Source organism: Coloeus monedula (genome assembly GCF_965178545.1).
Source record: "Coloeus monedula genome assembly, chromosome: Z".
Lineage (NCBI taxonomy): Eukaryota > Metazoa > Chordata > Aves > Passeriformes > Corvidae > Coloeus > Coloeus monedula.
The window spans coordinates 71,402,077-71,419,613 of record NC_138822.1 but is presented as its reverse complement, the minus strand read 5'-3'; the positions used below and the strand labels follow the sequence as shown (position 1 = coordinate 71,419,613).

The window sequence follows — 17,537 nt, the reverse complement described above, 5'->3', positions numbered from 1 at the left end:
CAGAGTGCTTTTGGATTGCCTACTAATATACCAGAATGCCATTTTGTGCCTTCTGAGGTCAGGAAATAAAAAAAAAACAAAAGAAAGGAAAAGACAGCCGTGTTCCAAGGCAAACACGGTGCAGTCAGGCGTGCTTGTACCACACACAATAGTGAGAGACTGAGTCTCCCCTCACCTCTCAGCAGCTAAAGAGCTGACACATCAGCTTCTTAAGTCCTGAAATCTGAACCAGCTCACTGGAGCCTCCTGCTCTCTTGCAGACCACAATGGAGACAGACATCAAGGTTACAATCAGGAAGGATGCAGACAATTAGGAAAATACAGTTGCCACAGTTGCTATTTCTGTTGTTTTTCATATAAAATAGTTTAAGAATGTCATCAGTCAGTATGAAGTGTGGATTAAAATATCAATTCCCACTCTTCCTGCCACACAGAAACTAAAAAATTCAGCTGACGGAGGTGTGGCACCATCAGTAACTGACTCAAAAAATCCCACTTCTTGAAACTTCAGGGATCATTTTTCATACAATATCCACCTATTCGCCAGCTAAATCTGACTCCGCTTAGTTCATAACTGTACCCAGAGACGGATTTTCTCCTGACAGCTTCTGTGGCCTACTTACCACCCCTTCTGTTAATAGTGTGGATTGGATGCTTTGCCTCCACTTCAAAAGGTTCATTTTCCTGTGCAGGATATATTTTTTTTAATTTGGTTTGGTTGCTAAGGAGGAAGCTTTAGCATGGTAGGCAAGGATTTAGTCATATGTGAGCCACAGGGAACATTATCCTTAGAGATTAATTTGGAAATCAAGTGACAATTGGCGGGGTATATGTTTACTTTCTATTTTTTGAAAGCTTTAAAAGTACCACTGGATTTCTACATCCCCTGAAGGAGAGCTATTCTTCTCCTATATTATTAAACTACAGAGACAACAAAGAGAGTATCATGCTTGTCTCAAGTGTCATAGATAAAATTAGTAATTTCACTGCAAATCAGAAAGCAAACTAGATTTTTAGGAAGAACAGCTCTACACTAATCAAAAGGGTGTGTCACAACCACCTTTCAGATATACTGAAGGCAGCTGCCTCACTGTGAAGTTAGTTCAATGAGAACTGCAAACGTAGTTCATTTGGCATATACTGTTTGCTAATCAAAGAGCATTTCTTGGCATCTAAACTGTGTGTGTGACAGAATGTTAAGCCTGGAAACGTATTGAGAGTCCTCAAAGTTTTTCATCAAATCCAAGAAACATAATGTGCACACATGTAAGCGATTCTCCTCATTCAAGTAGTGAAGGTGAAATCAGTGATACCAAGATTTGTTACACTGAACTGTGGTCCTAGGAAGACCATTACAAGAAACGGCTTTTCCCTCTTGTATTTGTGCAGGACAGAAAGCTTCGTAACTTTATAATTTCCCCTTCTTTCTAATTACTGTACCACAGAATACTACCTGTGATGACAGCAAAGCCTGTGAGCAAACATCAGTAGAAAACAGTCCTGGTATATCTTCACTGAGCTGAGTCTTAGGAGCGTGAAAATGTTTTGTTTTTTAAATTGAGGCTATTGTAGGCCTCACAGATTGCATATCTGTGCTGTGGGGAACAAGTTACAGAATAACATCCCTTCTCCTTCTGATATATATTGCCTTGGAAAGCTGCTCTACTGCAGTGTGCCTGTGTGGACCTCCACCACCACAGGGCAAACATGATGAAAAGCCATTAAACCAACAGTCTTGGCTACAGAGGAATATTTCACTGTGCTCTTTCCCAACATAAGCTACAAAACAGCGGAATGGAGCGTGGATTGGATTGCTGCATGGCATCTGCCTGCTCACAGATGTCCAAGGACCATGGAAATCATGTTCTCCCTCTAAGGTAGCCACTGCTCTTCTCATAAACAGTTTCATGACTAACAAACAACTTCAGAGATCAAAACCTGGTATGTTTTACTGCATCTGAGAGGATCTAAACTTTGCTCTATTTTCAAAACTAAGTCAATATATAAAAGGCCACTGTAAAGATGGAGAAACAAAACAAAAGAAATTACTCTATGTTTTATTTTAAAATGCCAAAGAAACATTTCTTAAATGTAATACTTGATTTAGGAAAAAACCCCAAATCAAACCTGAAAACAACCCCCCACACCAGAACTATTTGTAAAATTCAACCTTATTCATTTGCATTCAGATCTTTTAAAATTCAGTGGAAGGGGAGAACCCCATGCAAGTATGGTTACAAAACTGCTGCCAAAAGCAAGATAACTGCATTCTTAATGTAAGGCTCTTCACCAGTATTTCTTAATGAGGAGAAAACAGTATAACATAAATCTATACAGTAACTGGCAAAAAAAGCACATATATTATCTACCTGGACACAAAGATGGGATTTGATCTGGGTATGTATTCTGAAAAAGACAAAATAATCTCTTTACTGAGTGATGGTTCAAAGTGGCAAAAACAGCACAGCTGCAACATACATCTTGATACCTTTTGCATGGATTTTAAGCTACTGAAACGTTATGGCAGTGAGATTGAAGAGAACTGTGTAAATTCTAGTGTGTAAATTGTACTTCATCTTTTAATTGCTTGCCCATTTATTTTTTAACAGAATCATCTGAAGAGCAGTTCTGAATATATTTGATGTTTACTTTTAGAGCAGTTAACTCAAAATACAAGCTCAGTTTCTATCTACATTATCATACATTCCAAGCCTGTTTCTTCATACAGTGCATTTTTTGTATTAAAAATAAAAATTCCAAATAAGATACCACATTTGGAAGACTAAATATTAGACTTGGAGATTATTTTGAAGGTCTATTTCTCTCATAATGGTTAAAGGAATTATGCAAAAAAGGAAACAACTTCTCATGTAGCAGACACGACTACAAAATTGAGGATCATGTGAAAAATCTCAGTTGGAATCTGGCAAAACAACATTTCCAGGTTTTTCAGCCCAATTATTTATTGACATTTGAAGTTAGTTACAATTTCAAGATTTGCTGTTGAGAAAGGCTTACTAAGAGTTCAAAGGCTCTGGACATTCAGAGCTCAGTCAAACATATTCAGCATCTATTTCAAATCTTTATTTTCCAAACAACTTCAAAAAAGCACATTATGAGCCAAAGATGAAGAAAATGGGCTTTGATGGTTATTTTATTGATACAACAAGCTTTAAGAACAACCTGTTAGCTTCCTGATTTTGCTACTTCATATTCTAAAGAACACTCAGAAAGATGTTTACCAGGCGAAAAACCCTTAACAACAAGATGTTTCTTGGTAAAACCCATCAACAAAGTGGTATTTTAGTATAGAGAAGTACTCTTCAGACTGAGGAGAGAGGGAGATTCTCCAGTCCAATGGAGCCCATGAAACATAGATGAAGGATATACCAACAGCTGCAAGTGCAGTAGCACTTCTAAATCATGTTCCACTGCTCATAAAACCTTCCGTGTCATTGTTGTACAATGTCAGGTAAAGTTTTTACCTATTTTTTCAAGTTCACAGTTGCTTGGGAAAGCTGCCATAAAAATAGCTCAACCTTTCTCAAATATGAGAAGTGTTTTCTTTGCAGACACTGCATTTTCATCTCATAGAACAGGATATGCTTGCCACAGACCTTCCTGTCACAGGCACATCTGTGCAGAGAGAAAAACATTAGCAGTGACCCCCACTGTAAATGTTTTTTACACTCTGCAACTCTTCTTTATTTTTAAGGAGAAAAAGAAAATAGCTCTTGTGTCTTGGCATTAAATTTCAGTTTTCCTACCAAGTTGTCAAGAACATAGTCACATATATATGCCTTTAAGCTCAAAATTGGATGTTATTTATCAAAGTCAGAATGGTATAAATAATGCATGTCTTGCACAAGCAGCTTTTTTTGTAATGTAACAACTAATGGCCTGTCAACAAACTATTCCATGTACAGAACCTGTGCAATGGTCTGCTGTCTCTTTCCTCTATCATAAATGAAGAAAGACTTTCAGGAGTCAAATTCTCTTTGATGGTGTCCTGCTGTCTTCGATACAATGTGTGATGGTATAGAGACAGAGAAACCATGCATCTTTGAGGTGTGTAAAGGCAAATTCTGCAGCATCAGGCTTTGCTAGTGAGGCAGAATGAAAAATTTTTTATTCCATACCCGAAGCCTAATGCACAAATAAAAGCTTAAATTATCTAGATCATACGGATATGTGGATACAAATATGCTGCTAACAAGAATTTTTCTTGCTTCTTTCCAGTCCCGTGAGATACTTTTCTCTCACACAGAATATATCAGCAGAGTTCTATAAACTATGAACACCTGTGACCTTGCAAAGCTTTGTTCATAGTACAGTAGAAAAATATTTTGACAATGGATGTTTTAGGATTTTAGCCAATCACCCTAAGGGGTGGCTGATCCTTTGTCCAATTAGACTACAAAGAAAAAAGTCTATAAAAGAGTTGTAAAATAATTAAATAAATCAATCTTGCTGCACAATTCCTGCCTGCTGGATCTCTCTTCTCCTCCCTACCGCTGTGGGATACTGCAACATAGATAAGATTTTCCAGTAAGGAAATCTTAGGCAAGATATTCAATGCTTAAGGTAAAAAAAAAGACACATTTGGAAAACAAAACAAATTAGTAAAACCTGCATTCAGAAAAAAGAGAAGGTTAAGCCAATCCCTTAATATCTCATTAGGCTTCAGTGGCAGATTTTCTTTCACGATACAAGAGCATGTCCTTCAATGTGTTTCTCTTTAAATATTTTAGGATTATGCCAAGTTCTGAGTAGCCACAGTAGCATGGAAGAAATGGATCTGCTAGAGCATCTTTAAATGGAATTAGAAAAACAGTTCTACCCACACTCATCCAGCACATGTTACCAGCCACAAACTTACCTTTCTGTGATTGTTTCTCTGAGACCACTTGCAACCCCTTTCACCACCGTACTAGCCTTTGGTGTCAGCACTACTTGAGAGATGAAAAAGGAGCCTTTCTTTCTTCTTTCAGTGATTGATGCCTGCAGGAACTGAATCAACTTTTCCGTATCTGTTGTGTTTGCCCAGGGAGCTGGCATCATCTGGCCTGGCCACAGAAAGGCTACCTCAACAGCCACTGGACTGTGGTAGAACACTAGCACTTGGTGCTCCTTTTCCCACAGGTACTGGAGGGTGACTTCATGGGCAAATATAGCAGGACACATTTTGTTTCCATATGTGTCTTTGAGCATCTGGACAAGCTTTTCATGATGACATTTCTGCATCCCATAGAAATGATTGAAGTCCAAGAAGACCACTTCTTTTGGATGATCAGTGAGAAATGCATTGATCTCCTCCAGACCTTCCTTGACTTTGGCACTGAATAAACCATGAGCAAAGTAGAGTTCATTGTCTGGGTCTCTGGGCTTGGTGGAAATTCTGAGATCAAAATACCGTATACCTGCCCCTAGCTGGCTGGTGAAGTTCATGGTCTGTGTAGCCAACCACTTCCTCATCAGCTTTTTAGCCACAGTCCCAAAAACTGACACAAAATTCTGGACTGTCTCTGGCTGTTCAGGCCCAACTGGAGAGGCTTCATCGATGTAGAAGCTAAAAGAGTCATGAGACCCTAAAAACACAAGAGAGAAAAATTATCAGCATTGTACTCCTATATTAAAAGCCTTTAATGGCTTTTTCTCAATGAAAATAAATTTCTGACCTGTACCCACACTCACCAACCACCTTTCCTGCCCTTTCCCTCAACATCAATACATTTGTCTGGCAGCATCTGCCCCACCAGCACCTTGTAGGAACTTGAAAGAAAGGTAATGTCTGTTTCAGCTTGTCTGGATGCTCAGTCACTGTCATCCAGCACTTGCTTATGCCTTTAGGCTCAATGAACCCAGTGGGCTCTGAACATCAAAGTAATTGTGGTAGCAAAGCTAGTCACACAATAAATCCCATGAGCCAAGGAGGAGAGCCTGGCCCTGCACACTGATTGTGCACTGTCTAGTTTGTAGAACCAAAGGAAAAAACCAAAACAAACCAACATCATTCCACACACAGCTTTATAGCCAGCTAAAATAGGAGTTGAAAAAATGCCAAGGAGCATAACCTTTCTAATCTTTATTTCAAGTCTCATCTGGTCATCCACAAGGTTACTGAATGTTGTTTTCCTTCTTAAATTTACTTCTAAAATTCTTTACCTTCCTTTGCTGAATAAGTACAACAGATAAAGCCAAGGATAACATTGCATTTCACTGATAAAATTCAGAAATTCTGCTGCATGCTCTTCACAAGAATGGGATGTAAAAATTAACATGACTATGTACAGGAGTTACCATTTTCTACAACATAGAGTTTAATACAAATATGTGTGGCACTTCACTATACAAAATTCTCTCTCTTAAGGTACATCCATTTAAAAAAACCCCAATCTCAAAACAAAAGCCCCAATTAACTATGCTCAGCATTCAGACATCTACATGAATGCAGCTTTATGGAGAGATGAGCTGACCCTAGGAGATGCTTATCACCTTTGTCAACCATCACCCTGCTGAACACCTCGTGCTGAGACCTGGCAGCTTACACAGAAACACTGTCCAGCTGCTGGCAGAGCCACACTCCTGCTATTCCAGCTGCAGATGCTTCTGGTCAGACTCGCAGCAGCAAGCAGGTCTGCTGCTCAGCCTGAGACAGACACACTGCTTGCAAAACTCCTCCAACAAGGTCAGCAGGACTTGTATTCTGGAAATGGACTGCAGTGCTAGGCACTCAGAGATCCAAATCCTACATCAAAATGAGTTCAGAGCACTTGCCTGTTACCAAAGCTTTTGCAGGTGCTTTTCAAAATTACTTTCTAAAGCACGCATGCTGTAGCAAGTAAGTATCACATTAATGAAATTCAGCTAATCAGTCATTTCTGGGAGCAATGCTACTTTACCTGAACTGGAATAAACCCCGTAAACTGAAGCAGCAGCTATAACATTTTCTTCTTTAACAATAAATGGAGTCATGACAAAACATCTTAGACTCTGTCTCGGATTTGGCTTTGTTTAATCTGAGAAATGTCTTTAAATTTTGTACACACCTGCTTCTTGTGGTTGTCTCTTTGAACTGCATTTTGCTTTAAATATTAGACAATTTTTCCATTTTGATGAAGCTTTCTACTGCTAAGTGTTGAAGCGATAATGTATTTCTTGTAGAACCTGATTAGATCATGCAGTATCTGGTTACACATTGATATCCTTGGGGACTAGATCTACATACAGAATTCTAATGGTAAAACAAATTATTAGAGCAATGACCTGTGTATCAACAGTATTACAGGGAAAATCAATGAGATGCATTAAATGTTCTGCTCAGTGTAACCTGCACTAATCTAGAAATCAAAGTAAATCCAGTCTTGTTTAAAACAAAGCACAGCTACTGATATTAGCAAGGGATGGATTTTGCAAACCCTCACTTTGTGCATTGAAGTCTATTTTATTTTTGTAGGGTTTTATGCCAGATTAAGTACCTGTGTAAACATGATCAACTGATTAGAGAAGTAGGCTCAAAATGGTATTAAGATTAATTAAACCATTTGTCTTTTGTCTTCTGATCTGCAGACACTGGTAACCTGAAGTTGCAGAAAAGGTGGTGGCTGTAGGTACAAAAATGCTGTTAGCGAGGATTTTCTTGTTATTTTCTAAGTCCGTGAGAGACTTTTCTCTCTCACAGAAGAGGTAGCAGGGAATGTAAACAACCAAGCCACCTGCAACCTTGGAAAGTCTTGTTTATGGTATAGTAGAAAATATTTTGATAATGGATGTTTTAGGATTTTGGCCAATCACCCCCAAGGGGTGGCTGGTCCTTTGTCCAGTTAGACTATGAAGAAAAAAGTCTATAAAAGAGTTTGTAAAATAATTAAATAAATCAATCTTGCTGCTCAATTCCTGCCTGCTGGATCTTCTCTCCTCCTCCCTATGGCTGTGGGACACGGTGATATACCGTAGGAACCAGGCCTGTGGTAATAGGTAGCTAAACCCGACCAGCCCCGCCAGTAGGTGCATATTGGCTTAAACCACTTCTTAAAACTACTTTAGTCAAGAAAGGGAGCACAATTCTCACAGCAGAAAACTAAGGTGAACAACTTATCGGTGGGTAGCTTTTAGCTACTGGTAATGAAAAACTCAGAGAAGTGTGTGTGTGTGGAAACACCAGTTAGAAACACATGAACACTGCAAGTAGGATAGGTCAGAAAAGGGGGTTTTTTTCTCATTAAAGACTTTGTGCACATATTTGAGCCTAAAAATAGCTATTCCTATGTGGATGGTAATGAAAAATGTGCACAGTGCTCTGAGAATTTCCGTGTTTTGTAACCCAAACAGGGAAGCCCTATAGCATAATACAAAAAGGAAATAAGGCTTGACTTGGCTGGCACAAAATGAAGCAGGTGTCAGCTTTTCAAAAGTACGTAAAGATTCCTCCTGACAAAAATTACAGCAAATGTTTTGTCTTTCCACATGTATAAGTAATTTCAACAGGTCAATTAAATATTTATTTCCGTCATGCACTCATCTACACTTCCATCTACAATCCTGCCCTGTTGTCCTAGGCAGCTTACTCGTGTAACTCACAGAAATTCAAAATCTTTACACTTGGCAGAGCAAATTAGAGCATGATCTTTTCCATGATCATGCCCAAAATGACCACATTCCTGGTAATGAGAGAATCCGGTACAAACACACTTTTAGCAACCGTGTTTCCTTCCAAATCTTTCTTTTATTCAAGGGGTCATTCCCTTCCTACATTTGCACTGGAAAGTGTTCTTGCAGGTTCTCTGTATCACCAAGCCTCAGCCTCCGTGAAGAGAGGATGCAAGTTACATTCAGGAATACAAAAGCAATTATGTCTGCAATCTTTGGAAGATGGCAGTTCTTGCACATCATCTATCTCTGTTACGGTAGGTCTGTACCACAGAGACTTCACAGTCTGGGACATGGAGTAGTAAAGAGGGGAAATGACTCATCCCAAGTCATTCAGGGAACAAAAGATGATATTCCTCTTGTGTGCAAACATATTTTCTCTGCAGTTTACTTATCATCCAAAATTTTCTTAAAATATTTCACACTGCTTTCCCAGTATTTCAACAACCCAACATATCCCTGATCCAAGGAGTCAAGGATGAAGGCTCATGGATCAGGACGATGGGGGTAGCAAACAAGGGGTTAACATATACTATGCGCATATACTACAGACTGCCCAGTCAAGAAGAGAAAGTGGACGAAGACTTTAAACAACTGGAAGAAACTTCACAATTACATGTTTTCATGGGGGAATTTTGAGAATTTGCTGGAAGAGCAAAACAGCAGAGAGCAGAAAATCCAGAGAGCATCAAAGAATTTTTTTTCTGCAGGTATTCCTTTAAGTAGTGAAGTTGCTGATGTTGTATGAATTAAGGAAGAAATGGATAGGGACATGAAGGCTGATGACAGCCTTGGACTGAGTGGTTACAAGGAGAAATATGAATTTAAAATACTCAGGAAATCAATGAAGGCAAAAAGCAGAATAAAGATCCTGGATTTCAGAGCAACTGTCTTGGCTTGCTCAGGAAATTGGTAACTGGTAGCCTGGAAGAACTAAATTACCTTAAATGTCAAGAGACTCAGGAGAAAGGGATGAACTTGAAAGGCAACATCTCTAAAGCATATGAACACCCTGCAAAGAAACAAGGAGGTAAGGCAGGAGGCAAGTTTGGCTGAAAGGGAAACTTCTGAGTGGCATCAAACTTAAAAAGCCTCTACAGAAGGTTAAGCAAAGACAGGTTGCCTGGGAGGAACAGAGGACAAAGGCACAGAGGGAATTAGGAAGGGCACAACTGGGAAGGGAAACCTGCAAGGGATGGGAAAGGCAACAGACAGCTTCTGCTGATACATCAGCAGCAAAAGAAAGCAAGGAGAAAGCTGGTCTGCTACAAAACAGGGCAGGAGACCTCCTGAAGGATGGGATGCCATCCAGAGAGACCTGGACAAACTCAAGAAGGGGCCCATGGGGATCTGATGAGGTTTAACAAGACCAAGTGCTGGTGCTGCTCCTGGGCAGGGACAACCCCCGGTATCAGCACAGGCTGGGCATGAACAGACCCAGAGCAGCCCTGCCCAGCAGGACTTGGAGGTGCTGTGGGTGAGAGGCTGGACATGCCCCAGCCATGGCACTCACAGCCCAGAGAGCCAAACGTGTCCCGGGCTGCATCCAGAGCCCTGTGGGCAGCAGGGGAGGGAGGGGATTCTGCCCCTCTGCTTTGCCCTGGTGAGACCCACCTGGAGCACTGCATCCAGCTCTGGGGTCCCTGCACAGGAAGGACAGGGACCTGCTGGAGCCAGTCCAAAGGAATGCCTTTGATCATGAAGATGATCAAAGGGCTGGAGCACTTCTCCTCTGAGGACAGGCTGAGAGAGCTGGGGTTCTTAAGATTGGAGAGGAGATGGCTGCTGAATAGCAGCTTTCCAGTACCTAAAGGGGTTTTATAAGTAAGTGGGAGAGCAACTTTTCACACAGACAGTCATAGTACAAGGAGGAACAGTTTTAAACTAAAGGAGGAGAGATTTAGATTAGATGTCAAGAAAAGGGCAGTGTTACTCAGAGGGCAATGAGGCACTGGAACAGGTTGCCCAAGGAAGCTGTGGATACCCCATCCCTGGAAGTGTCCAAGACCAAGTGCTGGATAGTGTCTGTAACCTGGTCTAGTGAAACCTATACCTGACCATGGCAAAGGGGTAGGAATAAATTATCTTTAAGATTCTTTCCAACTCAAACCATTCTATTATTCCATAAGTAATTATCAAGAGACACTTAAAATGTCCACACCAGCCATGATTCAAAGAACAGAAGTGGCCAGTTTTAACCACTGAGACACTAAATTTTCATAAACTAGACGTTAAAGAGTAAATTGTGCAGTATCACTTAGGTTGCTACAAAACACCTAGCTTTTGCTAGGGAGAACGGTCTACTGTTTTCTTTCCTGGATTCCTGTAATAGGGCAATTGGGAATATTTAACCCACTAGAGCTCACTGTGGACATATTTATGGCTTCCCTGGAGGGCTAACTTCCTGATTTAAAAAGTAATTGGGCTCAGTGCTGAAAAAAGTCCCTAAGGGAGAATGCATTTTAGTTCAGAATTGTTTCTTCAGTCTCTTAGAGATTTACACAGAGCTACTATTTTTGGTGGCTAAGCTTAAATATGTCATTCACAAAGCTGACAAGTGTAGCTGAACTTTGCTGTGCCTTCCCTTGCTTCCCTGCCCGCTCCGGCCATCCCTTGGCAAATACAGCCTGGTAAACTGAACCTGAAATTGAACAGCACTGATCAATATGCTCCCAACAGCAGCAATCACACCCTGAAGATCCACAAGTATCAGAAAAAATCCACAAACAAATTGAAGCAACATTTCACAGGTTTCAGTATGTACTGCTCTCTTCCTCTTCTTCAATGGATCGCTTGTCTCTGTGCTAGGAGTTATCCAATGGCTGTTGGAAGTGGAATCTTTTACTAGTGCTTTGGGTGTCATTAAAACTTCACCTGTTGTTGTTTTCCTTTATTTAGGAGATGTCATCCCTTTGTGACTATTGCTGAAATGCCACATGCAGTGCCACATAATTTCTTTAAAGACATCCTTATCAATGAAGGCTCTATAGTGACTGACAGCAGAGAACATGTTTTTTGGATGATGTAGAGAACAGCTAGGACAAAGTCCATGACCTCTGGTACACAGGAGACTGGCGCAGATGTTCCTGCAATCTCATTTGGTCTGTTCTCCCTGCCTTTTTTGACCTTAAAATCAATCAGTCAAGGGAGAAGCCCTATGAATCTTCAGCTAGTTGCACTAACACTTCAAGGAACAGCAAAGCCTAGTCATGAGCACTAGAGCCAGTGCACCTCAGTATTGTGTACTGCCTTCTCTTTGAGATGCCTGAGCACTGTTCTCTTCATCAAAGCCATAGCACATCTCAGGAAGTCAAAAGGTGCTGCCAAGAGCACTGCAATTGAGACTTAACAGTCCAGTTCCCTTTAGCATGCAAACTGCTTGGGTGATAAAAGCTTTGTTTGGTAACAACAGTACCCAGGAAAACAAAACCAAAACTGGGAAAAACAGAGAGATTATAGATTACCCAGTGTCTCAGTGTCCCCACAGCTAATTGCCTCGCTTTCCAGTTGTTCTTCTAGTGTTCATCACTACCTGTGTGTCCCTGACCCCAGCTGAAGTTCACAGGGCTTAGTCACCTATTCACACTCAGGAGTCCACAATCTAAAGGAATGGGAAGAGAGGTACACACTACCTCAGGTAATCCAAAAATCCAGATACTGAACCAGTCGTGAGAACAGAAATACTTGCATGACATTAAAAATCTACATATATGTACATGTACACAATATATATATACATATATGCTGATATACTCCAAGAAATTGCACTCTCCTTGAATCTCATTCTGCCTTGAAGACCTTGGTTACAATGTGTGAAACAAAAATGAAGGGAAACATTTGCTTCCTTCTTGCCCCATTACTTACCAGAACTGATAGCCGCTCCCTCCATCCCCACCCTCCTCCTGCATTTTCTCTCCACCACCAGGTGAGCTCTGGACCAGCCACTGGAATTGCACATAACTGTAACTTAGACCCTGGTCCTATGCCTGGGAACACAGCATTGAGAGTCTGCACTGTGCTGCTTTATTGAGACTGCTCTTGAAGGCAAAGCTGTGTGTCAAAGGGACAATCTGAGAAACCAGGCAGGTGTGCAGTAACCACCATGCAAACATTTTAACACAGTTTGCTTGCAAGGGTGACCAGAACTACTTTGTATTATATTTTCCCAACCTCTGCCTGGGTTTCTAAGGCTACTTCTGCCATGGGTGGAAATCAGCATTTCCCAGCCAAAACATCTCAGCTGGAGCCGCTCAATCCACATCAAACATCCAAGCACAACTTCAATAGACTCACCAGCTACTGGATCGATGGACACAGCCTAGAACTGCACGTGGCAAAGTACAAAACATTCAAAACCTAGCACGAAGCATCTGCTCCTTGTTCAGTGTAATGCAGAACAGAGAGTTTATCTTTCAGAGATTCACAGAACAGCTGAGTTTGGAAGAGACCTCTGGAGATCATCCGGTCCAATCCCTCCTTCTTCTGACTGAAATAAAAATAATGTATCCACAGTTGACAACAGATTATTGAAGACTCTCCAAAACACCTGTTTGAACCAGCTTCTTAGCCAGGAAGAAAGCAGAACTGGTAGGCCATCAGTCTGGAAAAGGCATTCCCTATCTAGTGACCAACTGTCAGACCTGAAATGACTTTATTTTGTCCTCCCTATAAACAAATAAAATTTTCATATAACAAGAACAACTTTTGTTCCTGTTACATGTCCTTATCATCTGTGAAATACTCTTGAGAATCATTTTGTTTTGTACATTTGAACAGGGCTGTAATTGCTTCCAAGGGGAGCCTACTACTGTTGATATTGCCAGTACTCCACAACCATGATGAACTGCTCCTGACTGAGGCCAAAGATGTTACCATTTGAAGTTGTTTCTTAAGAAACAGCTTATGGAATATTGCAGTGCTTGCACTAGCAAGTGTTTCTGGTCACTGGATTGAGCCAAGACCAGTGCCTTGCCTAAGCACGGCTTCCTTCCGATAAAGAACTCACTTCTAAAAAAATAAAACGGGTTGGGAGGTGGGGAGGGATCTACTTGGTATTAAGGCCCAGGGTAGCTGGTAATTATCACAATATGACAGGCAAGCTTGGCTATAAATCTGATTGAGTTACTCATTATTCAATTCATATTAATATGTTTGATGTATAGAATAGTACCCACATGCAGTTTCTCAAAGGTCCCTCCTGCCAATACAAAGACCAGCTCCTGTTCCTTTTAGAACACTGCAGCAGTTAATTCCACTTTTCAAATTCTCAATACTGTATTGAAAAGTAAAGAAATAAGAAAAAACAAGCTGTAATTATATTTCTAGTTCTCCAAATAGTGTGAGCACATTCACAACCATGGCCATCACAAGCTCCATTTTTCTAAAGAAAGTGGTCTTTAATAGAAGTTTAGCACATGCTGCCCTCCTGAGCGTTTTCCCTCTTAGTAACTTCTTTACTGTCTTGTAATTGTTTGTGTAGGGTGAGGTAAAGAAACTTTTTCTTGCAGGCTTCATGCAGCCAGCACTCAGAAGGCACCATGGTGCAGCAGTACATGGATGGCACGGACTTTCCAGGAGTCCCAGATTACATATTCTAAAAGATCACCTTTAAGTGAATAACTAGTTAATCAGATGCAGGCTCTAAACAAGGCAGATTTTACACAGGCAAATGTAAGATTAACACTGCTGGAAACCAGAAAAAGGGCAGCAACGTCAGGACACAGCACATGTCAGAGGAGACTCATTCTCCTGTTTGCCCAGGGCAGCAGAGCCCTCACCCAGCGCTGCAGGAGCAGCAGGGCAGGCTCAGGGCAGTGGGGCAGACTCGGGGCAGCAGCAGTGCTCTCCACTCCCAGAGCCATACCCCACTGCTTGCCCAGTACCAGTCAGGCCACCAGAACTCCTACAGGCACTCAAAGGCAAACAGAACCTTGGGGAACACTTTTGCATTATAGGTGTACAAGTGGAAAGGATCATGCTGAGAACTGAGAGATTCAGCTGGTGCATCATTTCCACTGCTTTTTCCAGATGTGATCTAAACCTCTCATCTGTACACAGAAGAAAAGGTGAAGGAAGAAGGCACTGACACTGCTCACTGTATATCACATACAAAAAAGCTCCCTTTTGAACACTTGTGCACTGCACTGAAAATTTTATAAGGTGCAGAAGGCTTAAAACTTTTAAAACTTGCCCACAACAAGCCTCTAGAAAAGTTATTTTTATTTGTTCAGTCAGGTGGAAGTGTAAACATGATTTCACTAAGTTTTGTGAGCAGACACATAGCACAAATTCTGTAATAGAAGAAGGCTCCCTTCACCTATCAGGCTAAAACCCAGGAGGATTCATGGAAAAACTTCAACCAAAACTCACAAAAATTAGTAAATCAAGTCTTAATTTTTGGCAGAGCAAGTTTAAAAAAAATAAACAGTTTTTAAAAAATAATCTTTGCATCAGGATTGACCAAGCACCTCAAACATATGGTTTAAGACCATAAGAATTTGTAACTTCAGCAGTAGACTGGACACACCACCACAGCTTGCATGGTGCAGGTCGAGTGCTGTAGTATGTAGACTGCCATGGTCTTCCTGTTTATGCATTTGACTGCATATATGAAAACTGAATAGAATATTCTAGATCACGTTAATAAGCATTACAGATAACCTTCTATTTTATGCACAACTATAATTTGAAGACAAATTAACTATCTAATCACTTGGAAATAAAATTCATGGCAGCAGAGCTGTAGCTACTGTCTATTACCCAAACTCCATAAATGAAAATTCTTTCAAGTCTTTGCTTTTCTGTGAACTGTGCAAACAAATCTAGTATTCTATCTTTTCTTTTTGCTCTGCAAGTTCACTGCTGTGTGTTCAGATGCATGAGAGATCTCTATCAGATCTCACATTTTAGTTAAACACTAGTCTCAGAAGTACTGTAATAGCTATTTTTCTTCCTAATTTAGGGACTAGCAGACAAGAATGTGAAGGAAGGAAAAAGGGAGGAAAAAATAGAAGAGGTATATCTGATTCTAAGCATAAAATTAATGTGCCAGGAATAGTTTGGGGCGTATTTTGTTCCAGCACCAGCTCAGTCTGAGTATGTCATCAGCATCCAAGTCATATCCCCTGGGCAATCAGAATTGTGAGCCAATAGCTTTGGGACTAGTGAGAGGCTGTGATGATCCCCGGCAGCTTTGCTGAGCATGCAAAATGGCATCTGCCAACAGTGAGCATAATTCTGGTTCATAATCCAAATGCTATCATTGACAGAACAGCCTTGAAGGACTGCATGCACCTGAGATGGCTCCTAAGAAAGAGAGTGCTCATATTTCTTTCTCTCCATGCACACAAAGAGCACAGGTAATTCAAAGTTCACACATAAAATAGCATCAAATCAGACAACCTCTGCTTCTTGACATTTTATTTGATTTACTTTCATGAAAAACATCCATTAATACTTGTGGTAATGTGAGAAATTTCCCTTAAAATAATTGCCTCTGATTACAGTGATATCTCTCTTGCTACCTATTGTACCTTTTTGTCAACAGAGAACTTTTTGGATACTTGATTTTGCCTTTTCCTCATCTCTTGCCTATGCCCTCTTCTTTGATCTCCTTTTTTATTTCTCTGACACACACAATATCACCTTTTCCTAACTCATGAGTGCATTGACACATCTAGTAGGCCCAGTAAAGTTCTTATTTCGTTATGTTCTCTATTTAAAAAACAGTAATAATTTTTAAAACCCAACAAAATGAAAAAAGTGCAGTATTTTCTACTAAATCTGAGCATCACTACTTAACAGTTCTAGTGATCTTGTAGCTGACAGAAACTACTTGCACATGCATATTTCCCCATAATTTTAAGGCCAAGAAAAGGAAAACCAAGAGGTGTGTCTGGATAAAATGAAATTGCATTGCAAAGCCAGTGGAAGAATGATCCCTTAAATCAGGTTTTCTGTTACTTTTAAGATCCCTACAAGACAGCCACTGCCATCTGAGATGGATTGCCACAAGAAATTTAAAAGGCAAGATTTTTCAATTTTACAAGTATCAAACTGTGCTGCAAGAACACCTGCAATGCAGAGAAAAAGGACTCTTCCTGCACTGTAATAAGTGCACTGGCAGTCAGTTTACCAGAACTCTATAATGGGACGTCCTAAAGACAGTATGGATAAGGTTTCCTATTACCATACAAGAAATCCAGGCTAGAGTTTTTTCTTTTTCTCAGTCACTGAGTTTGAAAAACTGAGGCAAATCTGAGCAGTTCACCTGATGCTTGGGGAGAAAAGCTGAAAATGCAAATGGGAGAAATATTATACCCTTTTCTGAATCAGTTTGCAAAAGCTTTCACAAAGAAACACTGTTAAAATATCACTTTAAAAAGTTGTCCATGTAGGCTTAGCTGACTGGCCGTGCCAAGCCTGAGAGGTAACAAAAGGATGTAAAATACTGCAAAGTATGAGGAGGAAGAGGGAAGCTTGTCAGGTGTTTTATATTTTGACCACTGGCCTTGCTATGCACCTTTCCTTATCATTTGGTTGCCTGAAACATTCACATCAGACATTGTTCTACTTTTGTGCACTGCTTGGCAGATTTGATAAAGAGCTACAAGCAAAATAACTCCCTTAGCCAATCTGCCAAATGCAAGACTTGTCTCCTGAGACCAGGTGCTCCAAAAGAAGTCTCTCTCATCCAAGGTCTCCTCAACTATAAGCAAAGACATTGTAATGTTCAACTTTGTGCGCACTAGAGGGAAACACTGAAGCAATTTCCCTTGGAGCCTGAGATACCAATGGAAAACACGATGTCATTTCTCCCAAAGCATTTTTTTCCTGCCAAACTCCACAAAAACATTCCTAAGCAGCTAAAGTGTAAACTTTAGGAATTT

General features: G+C 40.5%; 1 protein-coding gene across 1 annotated transcript in view; it reads right to left on the bottom strand.

Annotated features, from left to right (window-relative positions):
- PLCXD3 (phosphatidylinositol specific phospholipase C X domain containing 3) overlaps window positions 1-17,537 on the bottom strand; it is a gene marked incomplete at both ends in the record, with an annotated part of 84,702 nt that overhangs the window by 30,423 nt on the left and 36,742 nt on the right. Inside the window, one exon of the mRNA XM_082300968.1 lies at window positions 4,880-5,588. Within this exon, the coding sequence (XP_082157094.1) occupies window positions 4,880-5,588 (709 nt within the window). The remainder of the gene's footprint in view (window positions 1-4,879; window positions 5,589-17,537) is intronic.